Raw genomic sequence first — 24,698 nt, forward strand, 5'->3', positions numbered from 1 at the left:
TTGCAGTTGAGTGGAGCTGTTGCAAAAACATGTCATAACTTTACATTATATGTACCTTACTTTAGAAAATAATATTAATAGCAATAGGCTACTAAAAATGACTTTATATTGGCGCACGGTATAAGGTATTATTATTTTGTTATTATTATTATTTGTGTGTGTGTGTTTGTGTGGGCATGTTTTTGAGACACATCAGGACACAACTCTATAATGACATGGGTATGACACAGGTATTACAAGGAGAGGGTGACTTATGAGGACAAAACCCATGTCCCCATTTTTAAAAATGCTTATAAACCATGAATTCGTTTTTTCTTCTTCTTCTTTTTTTTTGAGAAAGTAAAAAAGCAAAACATTTCCTGTGAGGGTTAGGGTTAGGGTTGGTGAAAAGAATACACAGTTTGTACAGTATAAAAACCATTACGCCTATGGGATGTTCCCACTTTTCACAAAAACAAACGTGTGTGTGTGTGTGTGTGTGTGTAGTGCAGGTCTAACGCTTTATCAAAAGGACTCTTCTTTTTACACTCTGAAGTCCGATTCCTTATTCTAAGACTTTTGTAACCATACAAGTCAGGGAATGAGCACCCCCTGCTGCCCATACTAAAACTAGCTACAGCAACAAGCTAGGTTTTCAGAAAGGCCTACCAGCCATCAGAATGTGCCAAAAGCTTCAAAAAGAAAACGAATTCAAATTCGTAATTGAGGTGGGGGATTCATGATGCCAGAATGTTAGGAGGCCAGTTTAATGGCTCATCTGCAGGATGCTCCTTTTCACAGTCTAAAGTTCATGTCAATACACTAGGAGTTTTGCACTCATTCAAGCCAAGAATGATCACCCTCTGCTGGCCAGACTGAAAGTAGCTGCAGCAGCAAGCTGCATTTTCCCAAAGATCTCCCACCAGTGTATTGACCAGGCTCTATCCTGCTTAGAGAGGAACCAGTCTCTGCCTACTGCATGCAACAGCTGCATTCGTAGTTTGCGCCTTAATGAAGCTGCTCTAATAGAGGGGTAGCGCTCCTGATAAGCTCAATATGGCCACCATGCGCTACCAGTCTAAACAATTAGGTCAATTTCATATTTAAGGTGGGAAATTAATGACAACAGAATGTTAGGAGGCCAGTTAAATGCCTCGTGTGAACGACGTACTTTTTGACAGGTGCCGGTTTAACGCTTTATTAAAAGGTTGCTTCTTTTTTACATTCTAAAGTATGTTTCGTTATACAAGTGAATGAGCACCCCTTGTTGGCCAGATTAAAACCATAGACAGTAAAAGAAATGGATACAGCGACCCCATTGGAACTCAATTGAGACAAGTGAAGCCCTTCCGTTTCGGACGCGCAGACTCAAACGAAGCTTGATGACGTCAGCAACCTGTCTGACGGATGTAAATCTTCTAGTGGCTGTGCGTGTAAACTGCCATCGTTAATCTTGCAGAGACGGCGAGCTTGAGCGGGGAGTTCTTTGTCGTGAGTGAGCAGGAGTAAGTATTCTGATTAATTATTTTGTATAGTATTTTAAAATGTAACGCCAGTACGCCGTATTAAGTTAATTGCCTGCAAGCTTTTCCTCCTGTCTGAACGGTAATGCGTCAGAGAGTCAAGTGGTTATGACGCAATTGTTAGCCTATTTTTACAAAAACTGTTTCTACGGGGCATAATGTAACATAGAAGGTAATGGAGCCCTTTATACATTGTCGTGTATCTTTAGAAATAAATAATGGACAAACGGAGTCTTTAAACGCCTCAGATGTAAAGTTATTCGCTGTCAAAGTGACGCCAAAATCAATGTGAGGTCAATGGGATGCTAACTCAAGTGAAGTTCTGCTACAAGATGGCGGCACCCAGCCGACTTCAACTTCCGGTCGACTTCCTTGCCGCCCTGACTAAAACTTACTCCAGCTGCAGAACCGCAGAACCCTTAAGTTACAGTCTCAGGACAGCAACGCCAGGGGCATGTTCAAGTTCAAAACGGTGCGCAACGTTTTGCTACGGTTTCCGTTCTGAACGTCACGTTTCCTGGAAACGGCGTGCACCGGTGTGCAACGGGGTTTGAGATGCGTTTTCTCTTGTTTGGTGTGTGTGTGTCAGAACTGCAGTCCAATCAGCAGCAACATGTATATAAAGCACGCTGTATTAAAGTGAACTCGCACAATGTCTTCAAGGAAAATAATGTAAAAATGTGTTTGTTGCAGCTCGGTATACGCAACAACTGAGGATGTTAGAAGACATGTTTGTCGTAAGTTTTATTGTAAAAATATAGGATATCAACATAATGATGTAGTTGTTTATATTTTTAGCTTCATTGCAAGTGTATGACATTTGGTATAGAAATAAACAATGGTAATTAAGTGCTTTTCCTACAAATGAGAAAGAAAATACAGGGTATTAAAACCGTTTGAACTACAAATAAAGTCATTATGTGAGGCTAAATAGATGGCTCCGAAAATTCTTCACAAAGAACACAAATAATGGCCTTCTCAGCTGCCATAGTTGCAACACTTGCGTCATCAGAACAGTGTGTTCAACGCATGCAACATTTTGTCGGGGCTGAACGCAGCCCAGGTCTGCGTCAAGCCAGAAGTGGGCGGAACAAAAGCGCTTCCTAGTGTTTTGCATTACTTCTAAGTGATCTATGTTGATGCCAAGTGAGCATTAGTATGATGATTTAATTAGATGATAGATGAGGTAGATTAACAAAAGGAATCATATTGCAAATGAGAAAACACTTTAAAAAATATATGTCTTGATGTAAATGCGGATGTAAAATATATGTCTCCGTGATGTAGGCTACGTGTGCTATCAGTGATCACTGCCCTCCTATTTTCCATTTCTCGCAATTTTCGCTGTATAACAGTGTACATTCCTTTTAAGCTTGAACAAAATCACTGATACTGTCAAGGCACATTGATGGTATATTTCACTGTAGAAAAAGCATATCACAGATACAAATGTTGTTTCAAATCTGTATGTCGTTCTTTCTTTGTGGAACACAACAGTAAATGTGTAACAGATGGTTATATCTTAAACTCGGAGGCGAAACATCAGGACACGCAAACAGCTCTGTTATTGAACATCCATTTATTCCTCTTCTCCCATTACAACCCTATAACCTTTTTCTCCACAGGAGTGCCCTCTAGTGTTCTGTTAGGTTACACTACATCCCCCCCTTTTAGTCTCAACATTTTATTATTATTATTCTACATACTTATATCCCCATGGTTATATATTCTCTTTTTTTTTCAGGGAACAAACATCTCAACAACATAACATTGAACTTTCTTTCTTAAGCTGGAAGCCAGGGTAGACTACCTGGGCATTCCTGACTCTGCTGAAGGGGTTATTCTGCCCTTTTCTTGACAGCAGGTCTACCTATGCTAATTCATCTTATAAGTCCATTCTTTCTGGTGGGCGGGAAATCCTACCTGACCTTGTCACTGTAACGTTGACCTCTTGCTGAGTTGGTTCTGGAAGAACAGTAAGATGAGCTCGATTCCTTCTCAGTGTTCCCATCTCTGTTTCTACCTGATACGATCTTGTCGTTGCTGCTTCCCCCCGGACCGTTCCAGTGGTTTTCGATGTCCTGATCAACACTTTCTGTCCAGATATGATGACTGGTAGATTTTTCGCTCTGTGTCTAGATCTGAATGTTTCCTGTTGTTTCTCTTTTAACATCCTATCTTTTCTTCTGAACACTTTCAGGTCAGGCCATCTTGGGGTGAGAGATTTAGGTGGAACTGGGACTGTTGACCTTATTCTTCTCCCCATCAAGAGTTCTGCAGGTGAGATCCCATGAGCTAATGGAGTCGATCTGTAGGCCAGAAGAGCTCTCTGAGGGTCTTGGTTCTTTCTCAGCATTTGTTTTACTGTACGCACCGCTCGCTCTGCCTCTCCATTGCTCTGGGGGTAACGTGGACTGCTTGTGACATGTTTGAAGTCATAGTCTCGGGAAAACTCTGCGAACTCACATGGCAAGTTTGCAACGTCAATGTATCTCGAGAAATAGTCAACCACCACCAGATAATGTCCTCCTTCCCATTGGAAGATATCAGCTGCGACTCGTTGCCAGGGTCTCGCTGGTCAAGGTGTTGGCATCAATTGCTCTGTTTTCTGCTGGGAATGTTGACAGCAGATGTCGCATCTCTCCACTAACTCTCTTACATCTCTTATAACACCTGGCCACCATATAGATTGCTGTGCCCTTGTAATGCACTTCGTCATTCCTTGATGACCTTGATGAAGTCTTTCGAGCATCTCTCTCTGCATGGGTTTTAGAATCAGAATTAGTTCTCCATTCAGTAGGATACCGTTTGCCACGTGAATATCTGCCCTATGAGACCAGTATGGCACGAGATGTTCCGACACCATTTTCTGATGGTCTGGCCATCCTTTTTGTGTATACTGTCTTAGTTGTTGGCAGGTTAGATCCTCATTCTGCATTTCCTGAATCTGTTTCAGTTTTGTTTTTGTTGCAGGGATTTGTTGAACTATGAGATCCACAAAAACTCTGCACTCATCCTCCAATGTTTCGTTTTCTTTTGATTTTTCAGGTCCCGATGGCGCTCGTGACAACGCATCTGCCGTGACCAGTTGTTTTCCTGGAACGTACATGATGTTGTACTTGTATCTGAGCAGCCTCAGTCTGAAACGAAGAATTCTTGGAGGTAAATCATCAATTGGTCTGTTGCCCAACAGTGATATTAGGGGTTTGTGGTCGGTATGCACTGTAAGTTCCAATCCAAGCAAATATGCACTGAGTCGCTCACATGCCCATGTTGTCGCAAGAGCTTCTTTTTCGATTTGTGCATATCGTGTCTCTGTGGGGGTTAGACTCCTTGAGATATATACGACAGGCCTCCACTCACCATTTTTTTGTTTCTGCATGAGCACCCCACCTAGACCATAAGATGAAGCGTCGGCTGAAACTATAGTCTCACTGTTCGGACTATACTGTGCTAGTATAGCTGGTGAGCTGAGTTCTTTCTTTACTTTTGCAAACGCTTCTTTCTGCTGTGCATCCCATGTCCAGGTGTTGTCATTGTCATTACAACAGGTCTCTCAGTGGCTTCGTGAGAGTCGGCAAATGAGCTGGAAATTCTCCGGGGCCGAAGATATCCCAAAAGGAAGACGCCGAAAGCAGTATCTCCCAAAGGGTGTAATGAATGTTGTTAGAGGCTCATGCAAGGGTATTTGCCAGAACCCAGATGTGGCATCTAATTTGGAGAACACAGCTGCTCCCTCTAGCTGTGCTAAAGTCTCATCCACAGCTGGCAGAATGTGTCGTTCTCTGCACACATTCTCGTTCAACCGTGTGAGATCGACGCAAATCCTGATATTGCCTTTCAGTTTTGGCACGACAACCATACCCGCGCACCAGGGAGTAGGCTCTTCGATTCGTCGAATGACTCCCATTTCTTCCATTCTGTGGAGTTCCAGTTTTACTTTCTCCACGAGCGGTAGCGGTACTCGTCGTGGGGCTGATAGAGCATACGGGACGGCTCCTTCCGACAGTTTGATCTTGTAGCTGCCCTCTAATTTTCCGAGTCCCGAGAAAACTTTGTTGAACATTGCCTTGTACTGCTCTCCAGGTTTGTGTATGTTGGCTACCTGTTGCAGTAATTGTAAGCTTTGAATTGCAGGCAGTCCAAGCAGCGGCATCACTAGATCCGTTACCACCGTTACCACCTGCCAAATTCTCTTTTTGTCCTTCTGCAGGCATGCACTAAACGTACCCATCACTTTCAATGGAGTACTGTTAGGTCCCAGGATCTTCTTTTTGGAATCTTTGAGTTTCCCTTGCTTTTCAGCTGAATACAAAGATGCTGGAATAGCTGTGACTGCTGCACCTGTATCTATTTTAAAGGTGATTGGTTCTTTATTCACCAGTATTTTCTGTTGCCACATATTCTCTTGTTTTTGGGTCTGGATTGTTCCCAAGAATGCAGACTCATCATATGAACTGTCAACGATCGCTTCGAGTCTTTGAACTGACCGGCATACTGTAGCAAAATGTCCTTTTTTTCTGCATTTTCTGCATTCCGCTTCTCTAGCTGGACACAATTTCCATGGGTGTTGTGGACTTTTTCCGCATCGCTTGCAGAAAACCATCTGTTTTATTTTAGGAGTCGTATTGTAAAAACTTTGCGTTCTCTGCACTGTCCCCTCTGCTTTTTGTAATGTCATTTTTGCTTTAGATGTTCTCTTTGTTATGACTGCATCAACGTTAACTTCTTTTACTTCAGACTTTTCTCGTCTTATTATTGGCTGCTGACGTTTTATTTCCTCATTTTGTCTGACCTGAGTTATTGTTTTATCCAATGTCAAATTTGGATCTAGTTGCAGTCTCTCTGAGAGCTTTGCATCTCTTATGCCCACTATAATACGGTCTCTGATCATTTCCTCATGAAGGTCGCCATATCTGCAGTGTTCCGCGAGCTTATACACGTCCGTGATAAAACTCTCTGCTGATTCGCCAAGCTTGTTGAAATCTGCTGTTGAATTTCTCTCATAAATAACATTATGTCTGCCGATAAAGCGCTCACTTAAAGCCTTCTTGACTTCTTCATAACTCTTTTTCTCTTCCTCGCTTAGGGGTAACGTATTTAATATATCGTCACTTTTCTCCCCCATAATGTAAAAAAGAGAGTTTACGCGGAGGGTTTTTCTGCAAGGCCCGATGCTACTCTGAATCGTTCAAAGCGCCGCATCCACTGTTGCCATGAACTAGGCTCGTCATTCTTTTTTCCCTCAATTCCTAATTTCATTCTTTCCAGGTTGTGGAAACCACTTCTGACACCATGTAACAGATGGTTATATCTTAAACTCGGAGGCGAAACATCAGGACATGCAAACAGCTCTGTTATTGAACATCCATTTATTCCTCTTCTCCCATTACAACCCTATAACCTTTTTCTCCACAGGAGTGCCCTCTAGTGTTCTGTTGGTTACACTACAAAATGTATGAAATAATATTTACTACTGCAAAAATGCTAAATTGAACAGTGACTAAAAAACAGCAGCTTGTTTTAGCCCACACTAACCACACGGTGTCCTCAGAGGCCTAACTTTGGCACACAGACACATTAAACGTCTGTAAACGCTGCTGTCTTCCTTTGCGAGGGATGTGATGTTTTCTTTTACTGTCTATGGTTTGGTATGGGGTAATGGCCGCCTCAGAATCTCGGAAATGGGGACCATGCTGTAGCACGGCACACGCAAACACGCGTGTTTTCGGTCACACTCATGTCTGTTACAATCACAAGGCTTGGCAGGTGGTTTATCCTTGGAAGTCATATCGGAGGCGACTGTTTGTCTAGACTTCAGCCACACACAAAAAAAACCTGATTGTGCATATCAGAACATTTTTTTACCAACATTTAAGACACGAAACGATTAAATTCCTTATTTATTTATTTTTTATCTTTTTTTCTGGACTACATATAAATAGTCCATACCTACAGTATACATATGACATTTGCTGTATTTCTACATCACTTAATACCATGTTAATGTTTTCTGAAAAGAAAGTCTGGTTAAAACAATTTCAAACACCAAACCAGGCTCTATAAAATTTCCATTTTGAAGAAAAAAAAATTACTGCTAGAATGCAGAATCTTCAAACATAATTCCCACTGTTCTAGAATAAAAAAAAACATATTTTACAGCTGAACTAAATAAGAGCTAATACAGACAATAAGGCGATCAAAATAAATAAAAAAGACACATGGAGTAAAACAGAATAGCCAAACGCTGCGACATAAACAGACAAACGCGCGCACGCACACACACACATGCAAACAAACAGAAATCACGATCTGATGGTTTCTTTGCTTTTGTAATGATCTGACTATGAAGTGGATTAAAAAAAGGCATTTCCTGCTCAGGATAAGAAGTAAACATAGAGATTTAAGCTCTTAAGTCCACCCCACATTATAATCACCACCTGTTGTTGTTTTAGTTTTAATCTGATTATGAAGCATGTGAGCTTTTTGGTGGAAGGTATGCATGTTATCTGTAACCACTAACAATCACTGTATAAATTTAAAATTAAATTAAATTAAAATTAAATGCATTTAGCAGACGCTTTTATCCAAAGCGACTGACATAAGTGATGTTGATGATGAGTATAAACACTGTAAGCAAATGTCACCTTTAATAAACTCTTAAAAACACCGAATTGAATATTAGTGAACCTGTATGCAATATGCATAAACTAAGGAGAGTTTTATTTTTACATAATAGAAAAGGCACGAGCTCAATTTCCAACTAATTTAATATAAAACTATGCAGATGGCGCCGCGCGGCAGGAATTTGAACAGCGTATTGAGTCATAGTTGAAGTGTGCGACCTCCTTAAAATATATATGATTTTCAGGTTGGCTGTCAGTTGTCTGTCCTCATAAGATATGGCCAGGACACAGAGGAGAAGAGATGACTCGGTGATGTTGAACTAAGTCTCAAGCAGCGTAGCTGCGTTCAGTTTTTAATTATAAAATAAATAAATGTATGCATTTAGCAGACGCTCTTATCCAAAGGGACTTACAGTACAGTGTGTGTTTTCTTTTAAACTAAATTATTTATAATTATTATTTATTTTATATTATATCATATTACTTAATTCAAATAAATATTTTAAGAAAAAAAAACGAATACTTAAAAAAATCTAAACGATGGTGTCACGGTGGGAAAGTGATGTAACCGGTGTTGCTGCTTAAAACCAGTAACACCGTCAGTCATCCCTTTTGACTGATTTGCTTCAAATCGGGTGATTTTAGGTCAGCGGTTTGAATGTAACTCAATTGTGCTCTCTGCTGGTAAGGATTAGTAAAATGGCGGATTGAACCCTTCTGGTGGCTTCACTGTCTGTTGGCAGTTTAGAACGCGATGAGCGATCCAGTCATATAAAGATCAGTGATCAAACTTAATTTTTGATTAATAATACGATTAGTAATTATGCTAAAAACGGCATTTGGACAACTTAAAGGTGATTTTTTCAATATTTATATTTTTTGCACCCTCAGTTTTTTAAATAGTTGTATCTCAGCAAAATATTGTCATATCCTAACATACCTATCCTTATTTATTCAGCTTTCAGATGATGACACACACACAATACGTTTTCTAAAATTAATAAAGTCAATCAAATCTTAAAAGTTAATTAATTAAGTCACTGTCCAATCAAATTGAATCATTATGAATTTACAGAAAATGTATTTTAACATTCATAAAACGTTGGCTGACATTGTAATCTGCAAGATCGACAAGATGAGTCAGTGTTGATGCGTCAACGCCAATTACACTGATTTAACTTTACAAAGTGATGTTGTTTTAGCATCCCTCTTGCACCTTCAGTTAATGTTGAAGCAATACAGATATTTTAACCACAAATCAATGGTAATAATATTGATTAAACATTACAAAGTGATATTTTTTCAACACATCTTTGGCACTGTTGAAATAATGTTGAGATTTTAGCCCCAAATCAACAGTGATAGCATTGCTACAACATTACAGAGTGATATTTTATCACTTTTGTGATGTTGATGTGATGCTGTGTTTCAGTTGCTGTTGAAATGTTGAAATTTACTATTTATCTTTATATTATATTATCAAACATTACAAAGCTATATTTTTTCAACATCATTTTTGCACACTCAATGTTGACATTTCTTTCAGAATTCAATGGTACTATTATTGATTTCACATGACAAAGTGATGTTTTTTCAGCATCACTTTAGCACCCTAATTTGTTGAAACAATATTAATAATGAAGACAAAAAATGCTCATACCACTGAATCAATGGTCTAGCTACAGGTGCTGGTCATATAATCAGAATATCATCAATTTCACTAATTCCATCCAAAAAGTGAAACTTGTATATTATATTCATTCATTACACACAGACTGATACATTTCAAATGTTTATTTCTTTTAATTTTGATCATTATAACTGACAGCTAAGGAAAATACCAAATTCACTATCCTTAGGAACTCACAGCCCACAGCTTGGAAGTCTGGCCATTCATGGTCAAGCAACACCTTGTGCTTAATCTCACTGACATTTAGAAAAGACAAATCTTTTCTATGGATGCCCCGATTTCCAAGGATGGAGATTGATCCAGCAACCTTCTGCTGACCAGTCCAGTTCACTACACCACAGATGTAATGAAGCTTTATCAAATTAGCATGCAATTTTAAAATATGCAATTAAATTTAGCAATAAATATAATGCTGACAACATGAGATATAAAGCGTTTTACTCCGTTTAAATGTTTTACAGGTAGTGGTACTCATGGAGAGCAGCACACAGATGTTTGGAGCAGACAGCAGCAGTCAGGTCCCACACATGTTCTCCTGCTCTTGTTCAGGGTTGTGTGGTTTAGGGGAACATCATGCTCTTCCTCATCCTCTCTGTGCACTTAGACAAGGACAGCCGTGATGTCCCTGTTTCATCCATGATCCGATTCAGTCTGACTGCAGCAGTGAGGAGCCTGATGGATGGGTGTGGGTTCACTGCCTGTAAACTTCCAAAAACAGAACAGTGTTTGAATAAAGCTTTGTTTCATATGTTGTTGACTTGAATTTATTTATTGTGATGGTTAACTATATTTATTCTTTTACTCATTTATTCATGTCTCCTGTTGTTGTCAGTAAATACAATATAGCCTAATTATTTCATTAACATTCATTCATTACTTGACTGAATATTTAGGTGTATTCAATTCAAGTTTATTTGTATAGCGCTTTTTACAAAACAAATCGTTACAAAGCAACTTTACAGAAAATTATGTTTCTACAATATTAAGTAGTAGCTCGTAGTTTGTGCACATTTAACAGGATTTTAGAAAAAATTAAAATAATAATAATAAAAGACGTAGTCAGCTAAACGATGAACTATCAATATTAATAATTAAGTTATTATATGATTCAGTCACACATTTAGCAATAATTGTTAGTTCTGTTTGTTGATTCAGGGTTAGCATCATCTGAGGTCCTCTGAGGGTCAGCATCATCTCTTCTCAGGTGTTCTGGATCCAGACTGGAGCTTGTGTAAATCCTAGTTACCACGGGATGTAAATCCCGTGGCGTAACATAGAAACAGAATACAGACATCATTAGCATAGCTGCTGATCCAACAAAGTAAAATTAGTTTAACCCAAGCTAATGAATAAAAATGCACCTTTGATCAGATGCAACTACACTCACAATTAAAAAGATACATTATTCGAATGCTTGGCGAAAGAGATGTGTTTTTAATCTAGATTTAAACAGAGAGAGTGTGTCTGAACCCCGAACATTATCAGGAAGGCTATTCCAGAGTTTGGGAGCCAAATGTGAGAAATCTCTACCTCCTTTAGTGGACTTTGCTATCCTAGGAACGACCAAAAGTCCAGCGTTTTGTGACCTTAGGGTGCGTGATGGGTTGTAACGTGGTAGAAGGCCAGTTAGGTACGCTGGAGCTAAACCATTTAGGGCCTTATAGGTAAGTAATGATAATTTGTAACTGATACGGAACTTAATAGGTAGCCAGTGCAGAGACTGTAAAATTGGGGTAATATGATCATATTTTCTTGACCTCGTAAGGACTCTAGCTGCTGCATTTTGGACTACCTGTAGCTTGTTTATTGACGAAGCAGGACAACCACCTAGAAGTGCATTACAATAGTCCAGTCTAGAGGTCATGAATGCATGAACTAGCTTTTCTGCATCAGAAACAGATAACATGTTTCGTAGCTTGGCAATGTTTCTAAGATGGAAGAATGCAGTTTCTGTAACATTGGAAATATGATTTTCAAAAGACAAATTGCTGTCTAATATAACACCCAGATTTCTGACTGTAGAGGAAGTTACAGTACATCCGTCTAGTTGCAGATTGTAATCTACAAGATTCTGTGTAGTGTTTTTTGGTCCAATAATTAGTATCTCTGTCTTATCCGAATTTAATTGGAGAAAATTGTGTGTCATCCAATCTTTTACATTTTTAACACACTCTGTTAGCTTAGATAATTGGGAAGTTTCATCTGGTCTCGTTGAGATATATAGCTGAGTATCATCACCATAACAGTGGAAGCTAATTCCGTATTTTCTAATAATATTACCAAGGGGCAATATATATATTGAAAATAGAAGGGGACCTAGGACGGATCCTTGTGGCACTCCATATTTTACTGATGATAAATGAGATGACTCCCCAAGTAAACAAAATGGTAGCGATCAGACAGGTAGGATCTAAACCATCTTAGAGCCTGCCCTTGAATACCTGTATAGTTTTGTAATCGATCTATGAGTATGTCATGATCTATGGTGTCGAACGCAGCACTAAGATCAAGTAAGACTAGAAATGAGATGCAGCCTTGGTCTGACGCAAGGAGCAGGTCATTTGTAATTTTAACAAGTGCAGTTTCTGTGCTATGGTGGGGCCTAAAACCTGACTGAAATTCTTCATACAGATCATTTTTATGCAGGAAGGTGCTCAATTGAGCAGAAACAACTTTTTCTAAAATTTTAGACATAAATGGAAGATTTGAAATAGGCCTATAATTTGCCAGTACACTAGGATCTAGTTTTGGTTTCTTAATAAGAGGCTTGATAACCGCCAGCTTGAATGGTTTTGGGACGTGACCTAAAGATAACGATGAGTTTATGATATTGAGAAGCGGTTCTTCAGCTACAGGTAACAGTTCTTTCAGTAATTTAGTGGGTACAGGATCTAATAAACATGTTGTTGGTTTAGATACAGTGATAAGTTTATTTAGCTCTTCCTGTCCTATGGTTGTAAAGCATTGCAGTTTATCTTTGGGTGCGATGGATGAAACTGAAGTGTTAGATGTTGTAGAATCTACATTCGCTATTGTATTTCTAATGTTATCTATTTTATCAGTGAAGAAATTCATAAAGGTGGCGTCTGGTAATTTGTTAACTTAGCCACTGTGCTAAATAAAAACCTTGGATTGTTTTGGTTATTTTCAATGAGTTTCTGTATATGCTCTGCCCTAGCAGTTTTTAGAGCCTGTCTATAGCTGGACATACTGTTTTTCCATGCAATTCTAAAAACTTCTAAGTTAGTTTTTCTCCATTTGCATTCAAGACTACGAGTTACTTTCTTGAGAGAGTGAGTATTACTGTTATACCATGGTACAGTACGTTTTTCTCTAACTTTTTTCAATTTGATTGGGGCAACAGTTTCTAATGTATTAGAGAAAATAGTGGCCATGTTGTCAGTAATTTCGTCTAATTCATGTGTATTTTTGGGTACAAATTGTCACACACCTGGACTCATTTAATGTGTTTTTGCCCGTGACCCAGTTTCTGTCTTTCCGTGTTTGATTAGTTCCCAGGTGTGTCCATTCTCTTCCTCATGTGTTCCATGTCCCTGCTAATTTATGATTCCATCCACCTGTGTTTCCCCAATTATCCTTTGTACTTAAGCCTTGTCCTTTCAGTTCTGTTTTGTCGGGTCTTCGTTTGCACTTGCTACTTACGTGTGTCTACCTCTGTGCTCCATGTTGGATATCCCCTGTGTTGGATATATTAAAAGCCTTATTCCGTTTATCCTCGACTCCGTATTCCTTCAGGCAGCGTAAAACCGTGACAGAAGACCCGACCAGAAAGAGAAAATAGAAAACTGCGTGTTCTTCCCTCCGTTTTGCTTTTGTTTTTTCACAGACTTTTCTTTTCTTAGTGTCTATGGATCCCCTCTATCGTCCCGAATTCCTCATCCTCCTGCTGAAGCAGGAAGGGCGTTCTCTCGAGGACCATACCAGACAGTTTTTCCTATTAGCTAATGCCACCAGCTACCCGGACGGCGCGCTCTGCACCTTCTACAACACCAGCCTGAACTCCAAATGCAGAGCGTTGTCGTCCGAAGATGGTCCTCGAGAGGATTTCGCCGCATACGTGGAGTGGACTCTGGCGAGAAATGGGTCACCTCTCACCGTCTGCCCCATAGAGGACCTCGCCAGCCCCACTCCCGACCCAGAGACCAGCCAGCCACCATCACGCCGCACGGTGCCAGAGCCCACCGCAGCCGCAGAGCCCGAGCCATCCACTGACAGGGAGCCGGAACTCGAGAGCGCGACTGACCAGGTGTGTGAGCCGGCAACACCGTGCATCGTGGGAGTCCTCGTGGAGATCGAGGGCGTGGAGGAAAGCCCTGCCCACACTCCTGCGACTGAGGGTGAGCTATATGCAGTCTCTGAAAGTCATATGGAGCAAGTTCTGGATCTGATGGACTGGTCTACGGAGGTAATCCCTAATATTCCTGTTTCCCCGCTGGTTCCGTCCAGCCCTGATTCCCCTGTATACCCTCTCAGTCTCCCACTCCTACCTCCTCCAGTCATTTCCTCTGCTCCATTTCCGCTGGTTCCGCCCAGCCCTGAGTTTTCTGTTTCTCCGCTGGTTACGCCCAGCCCTGAGTTTTCTGTTTCTCCGCTGGTTACGCCCAGCCCTGAGTTTTCTGTTTCTCCGCTGGTTACGCCCAGCCCTGAGTTTTCCGTTTCTCCGCTGGTTCCGCCCAGCCCTGAGTTTCCTGTATCTCCGCTGGCTCCGCCCAGCTCTGAATCTTCTGTGTCTCCGCTGGTTCCGCCCAGCTCTGAATCTTCTGTGTCTCCGCTGGTTCCGCCCAGCTCTGAATCTTCTGTGTCTCCGCTGGTTCCGCCCAGCTCTGAATTTTCTGTGTCTCCGCTGGTTCCGCCCAGCCATGATTTTTCTGTTTCACCACTGGTTCCGCCCAGCCCTGAATCTTCTGTGTCTCCTGTATTCCCTCCCAGCCTCCCTCTCCCGCCTCCTCCCAAACCTGCTGGTCCCTCTACTCTTTCGCTGGTTCCGTCCAGTCCTGATCCTCCTGTCCTTCCTCCCATCCTTCTCCTCTCTCCTCCTCCTAGACCAGCCAGTTCCTCGCCATCCCTGCTGGTGCCAGTCAGTCCCGCAGCTCACCCTCAGTCCGCGCCATCGGGGCGCGGTGGTTCGCCGCTGGACTGCCAGTCTCCAGCTCCGCCTTGGCGTGTTAAGGCCCTGTCTCCGCCTCCAGCCTCCGAGCCCTGGACTCCTCCTCGGTCCTTCGACCCAGCGGCTCCGCCTTGGCTCTTAGCTCCCTCGTCTCCACCGTGGCCTGTCATCCCACCTGCTCCACCGGGCTCCCTCGTCCCTCCGGCTTCACCTTGGTCAGTCGTCGACCATCCGCCACCTCGGGACTCCTCTCCTCTGGTTCCACCTCGTCACTCCATCCCTCCGGCTCTGTCAGGCTCCTCCTTCCCTCCGGTTCCACCTCCATCCTCGGTCGCTCCGGCTCCACAGCGGTCTGCCAGGACCCCGCCTCTGCCTTGGTCGCCTGAGCCTTCTGCTCCACCTAGGCCCTCCGGAACCTCATCGTCACCCTGGCTCTGCGGCTGTGCTGCTCCATCTTGGGCTCCTCACCCACCGGTGCAGTCTCCGCCTGTCGGCTCCCTGGTGTCGTCGACCCTTCCTTCACCATGGCTCCTCCCGCCGTCGACTCCACCTTGGATCTCCGTCCTGGCTGGTCTCTGGTGGACCATCTGGCTCTTCCTGCTCCTGTCTCCTCCCTGGCTCCTTCCTCCGTCGTCTCCTCCTTGGCTCCTCCTTCTGTGGTCCCTGTCTGCTGGCCCCCTCCTGGAAGTCCGTCCTCCACCGGAACCTCCTCCCAAGTTCCCACCTACGCCTCCCCCTGTTGTTTCTACGGTGCGAGGACGCACCTACCGGGAGGGGGGAGTACTGTCACACACCTGGACTCATTTAATGTGTTTTTGCCCGTGACCCAGTTTCTGTCTTTCCGTGTTTGATTAGTTCCCAGGTGTGTCCATTCTCTTCCTCATGTGTTCCATGTCCCTGCTAATTTATGATTCCATCCACCTGTGTTTCCCCAATTATCCTTTGTACTTAAGCCTTGTCCTTTCAGTTCTGTTTTGTCGGGTCTTCGTTTGCACTTGCTACTTACGTGTGTCTACCTCTGTGCTCCATGTTGGATATCCCCTGTGTTGGATATATTAAAAGCCTTATTCCGTTTATCCTCGACTCCGTATTCCTTCAGGCAGCGTAAAACCGTGACACAAATAGCAGTTGAGATAGATCAGGCAGGTTATTTGTGAATCTTTCTTTGGTGGCTGGAACAATAGTTCTGCCCAGATGGTATCGCTTGCGACATATAGTTAATATCAGTTATACGCAGCATGCACGATACAAGGAAATGGTCTGTAATATCATCACTTTGAGGTACAATATCTATAGCAGTAAGATCGATTCCATGAGATATAATTAAATCTAGTGTATGATTAAAACGATGAGTGGGCCCGGTGACATTTTGCTTGACTCCAAAGGAGTTTATTAGGTCAGTAAACGCAAGTCCTAATGTATCATTTGCATTATCAACGTGAATATTAAAATCTCCCATGATTAGAGCCTTATCAACTGTAACTAGAAGGTCTGAGAGGAAATCTGCAAATTCTTTTAGGAATTCTGTATACGGCCCTGGTGGCCTATACACAGTAGCCAGAGCAAGAGATACATTAGATTTCTTTTGCATGTCTGACAGAGTAACATTTAGCAGAAGTATTTCAAAAGAGTTAAACCTGTATCCTGTTTTCTGGGTAACATTGGGAATATCACTATATATTGTTGCAACACCCCCGCCACGACCAGTCTGGTCGTATTCACCATAGCAGCATTTTTCTAGTGTGAAGTGATGCATAGCTATGGCATATATAAAAATTACAATTGGTTTGTTTAACAAAAAATATAAAATTTTCAGTCACCATTTATCATTATTATTGTTCATGTTGGGGATTGCCCCACTGATTGCTAGTTTTTTAATAGTGTTAACCACTTCATTACTCTGATCAGGGAGGAATCATCAGATTTCGTTTCCACTTTTATTTTGTGCAAGTTTCGACCTTGTACACATGGCAGTATACAACTGAGGTAGTTTCTGTAATAAACAAATAAAACAAAATAAATAACTTTTCTACATACTGTTATCATTCAACAGTAAATTACAAATGAAACATTATCAACAACTCTCATATATCCACTTAGAATACTAAGAAAGCAAAGATATAAACTATGGAAAGAAACATAATAGCATAAATCACATTATGCTGCATTATTATAGTAACATAACAAACTGTAAAATATAGGATTATGCACATAAGGAGAAGAATTAAACATATTCATATTGCAAGTATTAGTTGTTTTGGCATCCATGCTAGTGCGAATTCACTGATAATTATACAGATCACGAAACAGTGTCAATATTGGCTTAGTGCCAGAAATAGTTGACACGCACACAAACATTCCGCATTTAACATAGAATCGTGTTATGAACTTACTTTGTCGGTAACTTTAACTTGCACTCAAGGATGTTGCACATGAGTGGAGTCCATTTTTCATAACCCAACACATAAACAGAACAAATTACGGACAATAAGAGAAAAACCATAAAGAATTCACAACAGCCTCCCCCACATTTGAGCAATAAATGTGCAAGTATCATTCTCAGAGGCTGGCAACAGAATCAGGCGGGCAACTAGCCTGGTGTACACTTTGCCCTTGAAAAGGACATCTGCTGTTCTCACACACCCATCCTTACTGACCGCAGTCTTAACCACTTTACCAATAGGCCACTGAGCTCTGGGAAATTGTGGATCAATTATCAAGACCACTGAGCCTACTGTCAAATTGTCAGAAAGTTTGTGCCACAATTGGACCTGATCTCCTTCAGTCTGCCATGTCTGGCTATGAATCGCTGGAGAGCAAGCAGGAAAGCGTCCACATCCATGGAGTTGAGAAGCTCTATGTGGACAGCTCTTGTGGAGAGGCATTTGAAAATGACACCCCAACGTTTCTCAATCCTTCTGCCTATTTTTACATGATAAGGGCCGAAACAGTCCACTCCTGTAGAATAAAATGGTGGGCAGCCTGAGCAGCTCTGGTGGCAAATCTGCTATCAGTGGTACCTTGGGCTGCGCTCGCCATCGTTGACAGGACGCACAGTTAAGCTGGTGGTGTTTAACCGCTTGGCATCCTCGTAAGATCCAGTATTGCCTCTGTATTTCTGCATACACTCGTTCTGTACCTGGGTGCAACAAGAACTCGTCAAAGTCTTTAAGGAGAAGCTTTGTTGCTGGATGCTGTGGATCTAGCACTATTGAATGAATTTGTTCCACACTTGGGCTTTCAAGTCTCCGTAATTGCCCTCTGACTCTGAGTACATTAGTCTCTGGATCCCACTCTGGAGCAAGACATGTTAGTCGACTGTGGATTGGTATGTTTGTGTGTTTTAAGAGCTGCTATTTCCTCAGGAAAGCTCTGAGCTTGACACTCCCTCAGTAGGTCCAATTCTGCTTCACGTTGATCCATGAGCTGGGTGTTTTCCGAATCATCTGTCACCTTTCGACATGTCTGTCGAGTTGCCTCCACTAACTCTTTCCATGTGCTGAACTGAGTAACATCTGGAAGGGTTTGATCTGGCTCTGTAATGGTTAGGCAGCAGATAGTGAAACCTTTCAGTTCCGGTAGCTCTTCTGACTTTACCTGTTCAAGTATCTTTGGCCAGTGCTCATAACCCAATTTTAAAAATGATGACCGCTGACTCCAACGACCAGGCCCAGTAAAACTTAATATTGAAACTTAATCAGACTGAAGCCACTCTAACACAGTTGTAGAATCTGTCCAGAGAATTGTCTGCTGGATGGTAAGAGTGATTTCATCATTCAAAAGCTTTGCTAACTGTGCTCCCGCAAATGCTGCGCATAATTCCAAGCGAGGCATGGGCTGTTGCCTCTTGGGAGCAACTCGCGATCTAGCTATTACAAAGAAAGTATGAATGACATCTTTGGTGGCCTCTACAAAGTAAGCCACTGCCCCATACGCTCTCTCGGATGCGTCACAAAATACATGGAGGTCATACTTTTGGTGAGCATTGTTGGGAACTGATGAATAACAGCGAGGAATGGTTATCAAACTAAGATGCTGTAACTCACTTTCCCAAGTGTTCCAGGCAGCATGAAGATCAGGCGGCAGGTTTGGTTCATCCCATTCTCTTTTTTTGGACCATAGCTGTTGGATGAGCACTTTTGCTTAGGTGGTGTTAGGTACAATGAAGCCCAAAGGATCATACTGCGTGGCTGGAACTTGATAAGCTGTTCTAATTGTTAGTGCGGCATATTCAATGGGATGATAGTGGTATCCTAGGGTATCAGCAGCACAATTCCACCAGAGACCCAATGTTGGCTCCACTGGATCAGTCTTGCTCCGCCCCAACCATTGTTCTGCCACCAAGGACCTTGCTTCCATGGGTAAATGTGATATCACTGATGGTTGGTTGCTAGCCCATTGTCTGAGGTCAAATCACCCTCTGATAGAAGACTGCGCAGTTGATCAATTGTTATCTTGACCTCGGATGTGGTTGGAAAGATTGCCAGATAGTTGTGAACATAAAAACCTTGCTGCACTGTTTGTAGAGCATCTGGGTAATTATCTTGGTTATTCTGAGCATGCTGTTGCACAGCAAAAAGTGAAAAAGAGTAGAGTTCAGTCCTCAGGCAACAGATGGACTTGATGAAACATTCCGTGAATGTCTGCATTAACAGCCACTTGGTGTTGTCTGAATCTCAAAAGGACCCCCAACAATGATGGGCCAAGAGCAGGCCCTAGCAGAAGCTGAACATTTAGCGAAAGACATTGATATTTGAATAAGCAATTGAAGACCAGCCTTGGTTTATCATTGTGGCACACCAGGTGGTGGGGAATGTACCATACCTTCTGCATTAAACACAGAATCATGTTATGAACATACTTTGTCAGTAACTTTAACTTGCACTCAAGGATGTTGCACACGAGTGAAAACTACGAAACTCCAGCTACAAAAACTCTGGCTGCTGCGCTTGCAAAGCAGAGAATACCTCACTTTCGTTAGAATTGTATTTGCTTCAACCTATATACAGAGCATCAGGAGGTCTCCCATCCAGGTACTGACCAGGCTCAGCCCTGCTTAGCTTCAGTGGGAAACCGGTCTTGGGCTCCAGGGTGATATGGCGCGCATTCATACTCAACCAGATTTGGCTGTACTGTTTTAGCGCTCATTAAGTAAGTACCTATTGAAATGAAGTACCTACTCATTGAGTATGCGATTTCAGACCAGCCTATCTGTTGTTGTTTCTTCTTCTTCTTCACTTGTTTTTGGGGAAATTCTGTGCAGAAGATGTGTACTAGCGCCCTACTGTATAATAATGAAAACATAGGGGTATAGCTCATATATATTTAGAATTTTTCTAAGTATAAGTCAAGTACACTTAAATGTCATTTTAAGTATATTACTGATGAGTACATAAAGCCCATTGTTGAGAAGTAAAAGTAAACTAAAAAAAGATTTTCCTATTTTTAGTTTAAGGGTCTGAAAGATATTGAGAGAAGGAACACATTCTAGAAACCAATGACACATTTTGCTTCTGCTTCATCTGACATTTTGCATATTGAGAAACATTCATTTTATCATGATCATCAAATTATAGTTACTTTTTTTGAGTTAATGCTTTCACTACTTCCTCTTAGTCAGAGACTGCACTGCAGTTTTTATATCCAAGCACACCATCACCTTGGAACATGGGGAAGCGTGGTCTGACTATTGACAGAAAAGGAAGTACAGAAGAGGAAAGAAAACCAGCATTTTTCACCATCAGAGGGTGATAAACGATTCTGACAGCTATGTGCAAATACTAAATCGTTGCAGGTGTGATGGAGCTGCAGCAGCATTTTTCTGTGTCCGTCAATGATAATGAAGAAATTGAAGGAAATGCAGAGAAGGGGAATATGCAGAAAAATTGTGATGCTGGAGCAGAAGATCTTGATCAAAGTCTTCAGCTTTCACCTACTGCACACCGTGGAACTATAACCAGTACAACACTGCTCTCAGGTAAGGCAACAGAGGATGGATAAATGGATGGAACAAACTTTTAATGTAATTTACAGTTAGTGCTCTCTTATTAATCTCTAATAATCTCTGTTTAACAGAACACCATGAAAGAAAGTGTGTGTTTTTACTGTTTGCTGTGAACATTCTTATCTCAGCCATCATCCTTGTCATTGTGAGTCTAAATTGTAAGTATCATGACACAGTAGTATTTGAAATTTATTGAGGCACCAAATAATAATCTAGAAAAAATATGTGACCGTTAAATATTTCACATTTCTGAATATCATGTTTTCCCCAGACTCTCACAACAGAGAAACACAACCAATAAAAGGACAAAAAGGTTCATTTTAATTTGCACTTACTGGTATAAAAAATGTACTTAATGGATATAAACTGATTCACACATACTTCATTATTAGATTAACTCCAGTGTGTTACATCTTAAATGTTCATACATTGTTCTTCACTTTGGCAGTGTTGTACAACTTTTGAAATGGTTTTCTTGTGTGTCTATGTGTGTTTTATATTTCTTTTAACTAATGAACTATTATTTGATATCTTTCAGAAATGTGGCTTCTCCGTGACGATGTGTTTTATTTGTTCTGGAGTGACCAAATTGATTGCTGCGCTGCTGAGCGCTTCTGCTCTGAGAGAAACGCCAGTCTGGCCGTTTTAACTGAGCATAACAAGGTGCAGCAGCTATTCATTCACTTTCCTCTCTTTCTCCTTTTATTTATTTATTTTTAAATGTGAACACATTGTCGAATGTTTGTGTGTACATGGGCAGGTCTGGTTGATGTCTAGGACCAATGGAAAGCAATTTTTGGTCTCAAGAGCCTCATCAGAAGGATCTGGAGACACTGCTTCTCTCTCAGTGGTAATGCATTTGCAATTTTTCATATTTGTGAAAGTTTTTCTGAACAATTATCAAAATTCAAAGCTGTTGGAAATTTGTCAAACAGAGCTTGAAAAACATGTTTTTCTTTTTTTAATTTTTAAAACTCTATATATGAATGACTACCAACTGATGTCTGTTTTACACAAAACTGTGAGAACAGTGAGAAAGTGTTAGCAAGTGTGGGATCAATAGTTTGTGTGTGAGACAGTGGGGAAAAGTGAATAATAATAATAATAATAATATTAATAATAATAATAATGGAAAATAATGTTTTAGTTATTTATTAGGACTTATTAAAAGCAAAAAGGTATAATTGTCTTACATTAATCTAATATGAATTATAGGTGTTTTAATTCACATTCTAAGAACATAATTTTAGTACATTTCTTAAAAATGTTTTTCTGTTCTGGTTGTGCCTCAGGAAAATGAAAATTGTGAGTGTGGCATCATAACCGAAGATGTTGACACAGACCATGGAGAAGGATTTGTGTGTGAAAGGAGTGTGAATCCCGGTCAGAAATTGTACAGACTTCAACATCTTTTGAAGCTGTAATGGATATACTGGACAGCTCCTTGGCCCAAAGTTCAGCTTCCAGACATTATGCATGTGCTGTACTTCATTTATCCTGTTTTATTTTATTAAAACTCTTCTCTGTAAACACTAGACAGAATAGCTGTATTGTCTTCAGAAGTTCCAGATAAGAGGTTGTCTCCATTCAAGGATTTCAATTACATTTTTAAAAAGCGTTAATTTTCTCTTATATAATTCTCTTTTTCTTGTTTTGAAAACACTTGTTTTCTATGTGGATGGAATTAGTGAGATCTTTGCCTGTGTCTAAGGTTATTCAATAAATAAATGTAAATCAATTTAGCTAATTTCTTATGATCATTTCTTATGGTGGGGGACGTGTGTGTGTGTGGGGTGGGGGATTGGGGGGGGGGGGGGTGATTTGACAATTTCTACTGATGGGGAAACTGCCAACTCTATTAGTTTCCCTTCTTTAGCTTTTCCCCTAATTCTGCCTCTGAGCTGGCAGAAGAGTTATCTTTCTTCACTGACGAATAACAAACTTTTATAGCATTAATTCAAGATAATTGGGATTTTTTCTCCAGATACATCAATGGTCAAAAAGTATTCCAGTTTACAGTCTGAGAGAGGAGTAACCCCTCCATCTGTTCTTTTACAGAAGATAATGACAATGATCTATATTACAATGATGCATTTAAGAATATATAAATCTTTGTGTAGATAAGTTTCTAATTATAATAATTTGAATTGTTTCAGGCTCCAACATCCCCACAACCCTGAATATATAGAACAAGCAGTCTGGAGAATGACAATAAATCTACTCAGTGTAAAAGCTTCATACGTAGGGTGAATCCATATAAACTGGGATGCTTTTGCCATTGAGATTCCTGGGAAAGGGTTCTACCAAGCATCTGCAGAGTATCAGTAAACTTAACGTGACCAAAGGAGTCTGTAAAATGTATTAGGTTACATTTTGTTGGAGGATTTAACTGATTATCAATGCATTAGTGGTTTCTAGATTATTAAAATACTTATAATTTCTTCAAATCACAACCAAAAACTTATTACTTATTACTTATCTTTCAGAAATGTGGCTTCTCCATGACAATATGTTTTATTTGTTCTGGAGTGACCACAGTGATTGCTGCGCTGCTGAGAGCTTCAGTTCTGAGAGAGACGCCAGTCTGGTCGTTTTAACAGAGCATAAGGAGGTGCAGCAGCTATTCATACACTTTCCTATCTTTTTCTGCATAAGCATTGGTTTAATTGTCTTAATTTAGAAGTAAAATTAGGAACAGATACGAAAACATTATAGATAAAAAAACAACAACAACAGTACACAGGAATATTAAAAAAATACTTTCAAATATAAATAATATAATCTAATATAATATTTAAAATTGCAACATGCAATAATAAAGTATGCACTGTTACTGTGTGTGAGAGTAAACAGAGTTAAAAAGTAATTACATTATTAGTTTACAAAGATGATGATGAGTTTATAAAGATGATTATGAGAGTGGGTTGCACATTTAATCAACTGGTTCATATATTGAATGTGGGGTAATTTTTACCTCATATATTGGTAATTATCTTCATTTTCAAAGTAATTTGGACATAGAGTTTGAGCTTGATTTCACCAAGTACAACATCCTTGTTGATCCTGGAACAACATTTCAATCAACCAATTAGAATTGAGGTATAACTTTTCAGAAAATATCTGTTTTAGGCTTACAATCAGAGTTACGTGCTTCTACACCCTTGTTAATCAGCTATTATTTCCCAGTGATTTTAGGAATAAATTATGGGCAACGTTAGGTTTAGGTGTAGAGATAGGGTTAAGTCTATATTTTTGACAATAAGTTTGATTCAGGAACATGTCTTACTTGGCTAAATGGTTAAAATTTTATTAAATTTATTTCCATTTATATTAATTAAATGAGATTTATTTTATTTTATTATAAATGTATGTGCATGGGCAGGACTTGTTTATGTCTAGAATCAGTGGAAAGCAATTTTCGGTCCCAAGAGCCTCATCAGATGGATCAAACAGAGATCAATATAGCTGTAGCAGCTCTAAACTACACCAACACCAACAGCAAAAACAATAGTGTCATTGTTCAGTTGAGGACATGAAGTTCAGTGTTAATTTGGTTCAGTTCAATTACTATGTAAAGATCTTCAATTATGAGTTCAATTCAGATAAAAAAGTATTTGAGAAATAATAACATTGAAATATTTAATGAGCTTTTTCCCACTAGGAATTGTATTATTTAAAATCAGTAAATGCATTATTATTATATATGTATCATTTCACATTCTTGTGAATTCTTCTGGTTGTGCCTCAG

The 24,698-nt window shown here is 40.4% G+C and overlaps 2 protein-coding genes across 2 annotated transcripts in view; both read left to right on the forward strand.

Annotated features, from left to right (window-relative positions):
* The first annotated feature begins 1,437 nt into the window (after positions 1-1,437).
* LOC128012039 (3-oxoacyl-[acyl-carrier-protein] synthase, mitochondrial-like) overlaps positions 1,438-24,698 on the forward strand; it is a 48,803-nt gene continuing 25,542 nt past the window's right edge. Inside the window, exon 1 of the mRNA XM_052594957.1 lies at positions 1,438-1,484. The gene's annotated coding sequence lies outside the window, so the exon portion shown is untranslated. The remainder of the gene's footprint in view (positions 1,485-24,698) is intronic.
* Positions 20,600-22,692, forward strand: LOC128012040 (uncharacterized). Its single transcript, XM_052594958.1, has 6 exons — positions 20,600-20,923; positions 21,022-21,108; positions 21,222-21,263; positions 21,489-21,613; positions 21,711-21,800; positions 22,243-22,692. Exons 1-6 carry the CDS (start codon positions 20,746-20,748, stop codon positions 22,372-22,374), a joined length of 654 nt encoding a protein of 217 aa, XP_052450918.1. The 5' UTR covers positions 20,600-20,745; the 3' UTR covers positions 22,375-22,692.

This window comes from Carassius gibelio, chromosome B23 (assembly GCF_023724105.1).
Source record: "Carassius gibelio isolate Cgi1373 ecotype wild population from Czech Republic chromosome B23, carGib1.2-hapl.c, whole genome shotgun sequence".
Classification (NCBI taxonomy): domain Eukaryota; kingdom Metazoa; phylum Chordata; class Actinopteri; order Cypriniformes; family Cyprinidae; genus Carassius; species Carassius gibelio.